At 51.1% G+C, this 5974-nt stretch overlaps 2 protein-coding genes across 3 annotated transcripts in view; one reads left to right on the plus strand and one right to left on the minus strand.

Moving 5' to 3' along the window:
• The first annotated feature begins 217 nt into the window (after positions 1–217).
• BOLA1 (bolA family member 1) lies at positions 218–1390 on the plus strand. Of its 2 annotated transcripts, none has more exons than XM_011937753.1 (2): positions 218–308; positions 624–1390. In XM_011937753.1, the coding sequence occupies exon 2, from the start codon at positions 674–676 to the stop codon at positions 1085–1087; it is 414 nt and encodes a 137-aa protein (XP_011793143.1). In that variant the 5' UTR covers positions 218–308; positions 624–673; the 3' UTR covers positions 1088–1390. The 2 variants fall into 2 exon arrangements, with proteins under 2 accessions (XP_011793143.1, XP_011793144.1); XM_011937754.1 differs by having other exon boundaries at positions 265–308; positions 479–1390.
• Positions 1391–3834: 2444 nt separating this feature from the next.
• The window catches only part of SV2A (synaptic vesicle glycoprotein 2A), a 14028-nt gene continuing 11888 nt past the window's right edge, over positions 3835–5974 (minus strand). Inside the window, exon 13 of the mRNA XM_011937755.1 lies at positions 3835–5712. Within this exon, the coding sequence (XP_011793145.1) occupies positions 5529–5712 (184 nt within the window). The 3' untranslated portion in view covers positions 3835–5528. The remainder of the gene's footprint in view (positions 5713–5974) is intronic.

Raw genomic sequence — 5974 nt, forward strand, 5'->3', positions numbered from 1 at the left:
GATGATCTACAATATCTATTGGCAGTAAAATAGATCTAATAATCCCAACCCCAGCTGCGCGTGAAATCCCTTTTTCTTCGCGTTGCTGGGTTCAGAGTTTCTGACGACCTTACCGGTGGGGAGAATCCGAGACTACAGTTCCCATGATCCCTTAGGGCACCACGTGGTGCCTGCCTGTCCTACTAATGCACAGCAAGGACTCCATTTCCCAGCGTGCCTCAGGAAGGGCGCCAGGACTGCATTTTGCTCCGTAGCGTCCAGAGTCCTGGCCTTGAGCGGGAATCGCAGTATCCGAGGTTGAGCGGCAGGTAAAAGGGGCTTCTCCTGGGCTTCACAGGGATCACAGGGGCTTCGGCCCAACCACAAGTACGCAGTTGCACATGCCCTACATTTGCCCATTCTTTGCAAATCCCCTAAGGAACGAACGCGCCTCGCTTGCGGGCCTTTCTAATCTCCGCTTGTCCCTCCACTCCCACAGCTGGAGGTCGAATTCACCGTGTCACGTAGAGAAAAGGGGCGGTGTCTCGGGGCTCCCTGTGTGGCGTTGAGGCGGTCTCCCGACAGGAGCTGGTGTGGACACCCGGGCGTGGGGTTAGAGCGGATGCGGGGGTCGCTCTCACCAGGCGGATCATCTCGACCCTCACTCCTGGTGTCTGTGTCTCTGGCGTAGCCGATGCTGAGTGGGCGCCTGGTCCCGGGTCTGGTCTCCATGGCTGGCCGGGTCTGTTTGTCCCGGGGCAGCGCGGGATCTGGGGCCATCGGTCCAGTGGAGGCCGCCATTCGCACGAAGTTGGAGCAGGCCCTGAGCCCCGAGGTGCTGGAGCTTCGCAACGAGAGCGGTGGCCACGCGGTCCCGCCTGGCAGTGAGACGCACTTCCGCGTGGCCGTGGTGAGCTCTCGTTTCGAGGGACTGAGCCTCCTACAACGACACCGGCTGGTCCACGCAGCACTGGCCGAGGAGCTGGCAGGGCCGGTCCATGCACTGGCCATCCAGGCACGGACCCCCGCCCAGTGGAGAGAGAACTCTCAGCTGGACACTAGCCCCCCATGCCTGGGTGGGAACAAGAAAGCTCTAGGAACCCCTTGAACCCCAAGAGAGGGGGAGGACCAGGATCCGAATGGGCTGAGTGAGCACGAACTACTGAGGCCTTCCCTTTGATACAGTCCAGGATTTGTAAGGGATGAAGACCCCTGAGCCCTATTCTGTTAGGGTCCATACATATTCTCCGAAGATAGCAACTTGCTTCAGGTCAAAGTGAACCCAAGAAAAGAGAAGAATCACTCACTACTGCTCTTGCCCTGGACTATCAGGAAGGGCAGCCTGGATAGAACTGTACCAAACCTGATGAGTTGGAAACAATCCTATACATAAAAAGAAATTACACTATGAGGCTGTGTTCTTAATGGACTGCTGAATCAGTGCCACATGTGTTCTTGGCAGAAGAAAGATACCTGTAGACTAGTCGGGAACGGCTTTATGAGGGAAGTGATCTACTTGGATCTTTAAAGGAAAGCACAAAATTAACCAGAAAGGAGAGAATAGGTGCTGCAGGCAGGGAGAAGAACCTGAGCAAAGGCATAGACACTGGACTGAGCAGTGAGTTAATGGACAAGACAGGCGATATAGGAAGGGACACATTTGAACTTCATCTCGGGGGAATGTTTGCCTTCTTTACAGCCTGTCCATTTCCAAAAAGTAGTACTTGTATTTGTTTAAAAGAAAAATGTTTTTAAAAACCACTAAAACAGTGAAAAGAGAATAAGAACTAAGAAAATGAGTACAGATGATGGAGAAACCTATATAGCCCTTTTTTTTTTTCTTTTGAGACGGAGTTTCGCTCTTGTCGCCCAGGCTGCAGTGCAGTGGCGCAATCTTGGCTCACTGCAACCTCTGCCTCCTGGGTTCAAGTGATTCTCCTGCCTCAGCCTCCCCAGTAGCTGGGATAACAGGCATGCACCACCACGTCCAGCTATTTTTTGTATTTTTAGTAGAGATGGGGTTTCACCATGTTGATCAGGATGGTCTCAAACTTCTGACCTCAGGTGATCCTCCTGCCTCAGCCTCCCAAGGTGTTGGGATTACAGGTGTGAGCCACCACCCCAGTGTTTTTTTGTTTGTTTCTTTAAGACGGAGTCTCTGTTGCCCAAGCTGGAGTGCAGTGGCATGATCACAGCTCACTGCAACCTCCACCTCCCAGGTTTAAGCAATTCTCCTGCCTCAGCCTCCCAAGTAGCTGGGACTAAAGGCTTGTGCCACGACACCCGTCTAATATTTTTGTATTTTAGTAGAGACAGGGTTTCACCATGTTGTCCAGGCTGGTCTTAGACTCCTGAGCTCAGGCACTCTGCCCCCTGCCTCCCAAGGTGCTAGGATTACAGGTGTAAGCCACCATGCCCCGCAATGTAGCCCTTTTCGAGCATTACAAATGTTGTCATATTTCTGAGGGGAGCTCAAGTAATGTCTATAGAAGCAACTTTCTAATAATCTCAATGTGGAAATTATTAGAGAACAAAACTTGGTTAACATACATCTTTTTCTTTTTTTTTTAGATGGAGTTTTGCTCTTGTTGCCCAGGCTAGAGTGCAATGGCCTGATCTCAGCTCACTGCAACCTCCGTCTCCCAGGTTCAAGCAATTCTCCTATCTCAGCCTCCTGACTAGCTGGGATTACAGGTGCCTGCCACCATGCCCAGCTAATTTTTGTATTTTTAGTGAAGACGAGGTTTCATCGTATTGGTCAGGCTGGTCTCAAACTCCTGACCTCAAGCGATCCGCCTGCGTCAACCTCCCAAAGTGCTGGGATTTCAGGCATGAGCCACCACGCCCGGCCCGGTTAACATATATCTTGACCATTTCTAGCTAAAGAATTTAAGGTGCATGTGGTTGGGCAGTAGGGAGTCATTAACGAATTTTGAGTACAGACATGCCAGAGAGCATTTGGGGGCAGATGGCTCTGGCAGTGATGTGTAAGTGAGTTGGCATGGGAGATTGGAGGAACAGAGATCAATTCAGAGTGAAGGTAGAACCCTGATTTACAGGTCATCTGTGGGAATAGAAAGGAAGGAGTTGATTTGAGAGCTACCATAAAATCAGAAAATGGTTTGATTAGAACAGAAATGGACTAGAGTGAGAGGGGAGTCAAGGTAACCCCAAGGCAGTGGTTTTCAGATTTTCTCTTAGGTAAGAACTCCCATGGGAGATTGTTTAAAATGTAGCTTCTGGCCAGGTATGGTGGCTCACACTTGTAATCCCAGCACTTTGGGAGGCCATGGCGGGTGAATCACCTGAGGTCAGGAGTTCGAGACCAGCCTGGCCCCATCTCTACAAAAATTGGCCGGGTGTGGCGGCAGGCGCCAGCCACTTAGGAAGCTGAGGCAGGAGAATCGCTTGAACCCGGGAGGCGGAGGTTGCAGTGAGCCGAGATCGCACCATTGCACTCCAGCCTGAGCAACAAAGCGAGACTCTGTCTCAAAAAAAGGAGATTCAAGGTCCCCATCCTTCCAAACCAAGAAAAAAAAAGGGTTCTGATTCAACAAGTCAAGAGTGGAGTCTGGAGTCTGTATTTTTAAAAAGCATAACAGAAGATTTAGGGGAAAGTTGGTTCTATTCTTATGAAATGTTACTCCCAAAGTTTTCAAATCTGGGAGACTTAGAGGGCCCTCCATCTGTAGGGGAAAGATCAAGGTAGAGAGGCCAATTTAGGAAATAAATCTGGTACACTATGTTATTCTGACCTTCAGTTTGGAAAGTTGTTTTTCCATCTCACCATTTTACCCTCCAAGGCTATTAGGAGAATTGGATGTAGGTGGAGAGTCACAGAAGCAGGTATAGCCATTTTGTATTTTGAGGATTTGTTTCCGTTTTATTTTTCATCAATATTTTTCATTGCATTTTTCACATCAGAGTTGGGTTTAGGGTTCCCCAGGAGAGCAAGGGAGATGGATGGGTCCCTCCCAGGGGTGCAAGGAAGAGGGCTACGTCCAACATGTGAGGAGTGAGGGACAAGGGCACAGGGCACACACTCATACACTGGGCACTGGAGGAGAAGGCAGTCTTTTGAGCACAGACACCGAAGAGTTAAACAGTCACCACCTGGTACAGTGTTACAAAATGGGGGGCGTGACCACAGGGTTGGGGTACCGGACGCAGCGTGAGGAAGGTGAATTTTGATTTTCTTTTTTGTTATTTTCACTTTTTTCCTTTTAACTTTTTTTAAACATTTTACAAACTCTAAAAACTACAACACATCACAGCTACAGTGGGGTGAGGGGAGGGCACCAAAGAAAGCAGCCACACAGAGTAGGGTGGGACGGGGCAGCCTAACCTACAGAGGCTATTGGGTGGAAGGGTAAAATGGGGAAACTGAGGCTTCTAGTCCCTGCGTTAGGGGTCCCTCCCTCACTGCCCAACCTCTCCCCACTCAGAGGAGCTGCCAGGAGGGCCCCTGCTTCTTGCCTCTGCCCCAGCTCCTTGTGCTTTTTGATCTGCTGGTTTGACCAGATGCCTGGTTTCTTTCCCTCCCCTGCTCCCCTGCCTGTGAGGGGACAGGTTGGGGGTATGGGAGGGCAGCTGCGCTGTTCCCACCTGTGCTGTAGTGGGTGGAGCCTCTCACTCCAGAGGAGGCCTGTGCTTCTTAAGGAGGGAAGCAGATGAGCCTTGTCAGATGCCCTCAGATCTCCCTAGACTGTGGGTCTCTTATCCCTGGCTGGCCTAGGGCTCCTCCATCCCCAGCTCAACACAGAAACCAGATTAGGGGAGGGACTATGGGAGACAGGGTTGTGTGTGCGTCCCCTGAAATTAACCCTTGGCTTATATTTGAGGACAGTATAGTGATACCCGCCGCCCCATGGCACATGCACACACATATATAAGTATACACACACATTCACACACAGTCCTGCAGAGCTGCCTCAGAACTTAATCTATTAATAAATAAGAATCAGAAAGCTAATTTCATAAAATTCAGGCTTTATATTTGCAGCCCAAATTGAGAGGGAAGTGGAGGCCAGAGGGCTGAGGTTTATTGCTTCTCCCTCAGCATCCAACAGGAGGTGTGAGAGGGCACCCGAGGCCCACCCTTCAGACTCTAAGAAGTTCTTTTGGTCCATGGTCTACACCAGAGTCCCAGCCCCCATCATACTTGCATACCTGTGGTTTCACCAGGGCCTAGGCAGAGGGAATGATGGGGAAGGCAGGAAGCCTATCCTGGAACCCCTGGAACAGGGAAGCAAGGGCCCTCTCTAACAGGGGGAGAAGGATGGGGCTCAGCCTTCTCTTGTGCAAAGTCAAGGTAGTGGGAAGTGGGGAGCACAGCTTCATCTCAAAACTGGGATGAAGGAGCCTTCCCTGTAAGTCCCTGCCCACGGGGGTCACACACATGCACACTCACACACACACACAGCTAAGACACCAAACACGGGGAGAGGGGAGTGAGGGCTCTGGAAGTCAGGATGGCAGGGCAGGGAGGGGAAGGAAGGAGTTGTTGGTCTCACAGTGTGCCTGCCAATCCCAAAGCCCTAAAGATCCCTTCACTGCAGCACCTGCCCCCGGGTCTCAGGCAGCTTCAGGGCCAGAGAGCTGCCAAGGGCAAGGGCAGCTGAGGCAAAGAGGATGGGGGCAGCCTTGGTGATTCCCACGAAGGATGTGAAGATGCTGATCCCCAGCACAGCTGCCAGCTTACACAGGGCATTCAGGAAGCCGAAAGCTGTGGTCCTGCTCAGGAGTCCCCCAGTGCAGCATGGCGCAAGGTACAGGAGGGAGGCAAAGGAAGAGTGGAGGGCAGGGAAGTGAAGGCCAGGAAGATGCAGGCAGTGTCCAAGAGGGAGAGAGAAGGTTGGAGAGATCAGAGAGGTAAAGGATGTACGCCAGGAATGTAGATAAGAGACAAGGGGAAAGGAGACCAAAAATTGAGGTTAACAGTTAAGACTTTGAGGAGTAGATACAAAAGCTACCAGATTTTTTCTTTTTCCTTTTT

This window comes from Colobus angolensis, unplaced genomic scaffold, assembly GCF_000951035.1.
Source record: "Colobus angolensis palliatus isolate OR3802 unplaced genomic scaffold, Cang.pa_1.0 Scaffold169, whole genome shotgun sequence".
In the NCBI taxonomy this organism is placed as follows: domain Eukaryota; kingdom Metazoa; phylum Chordata; class Mammalia; order Primates; family Cercopithecidae; genus Colobus; species Colobus angolensis.

What these genes read in the sequence shown, in the direction of transcription:
- BOLA1 (XM_011937753.1), top strand. Translation starts at nt 674, where the DNA reads ATGCTGAGTGGGCGCCTGGTCCCGGGTCTGGTCTCCATGGCTGGCCGG.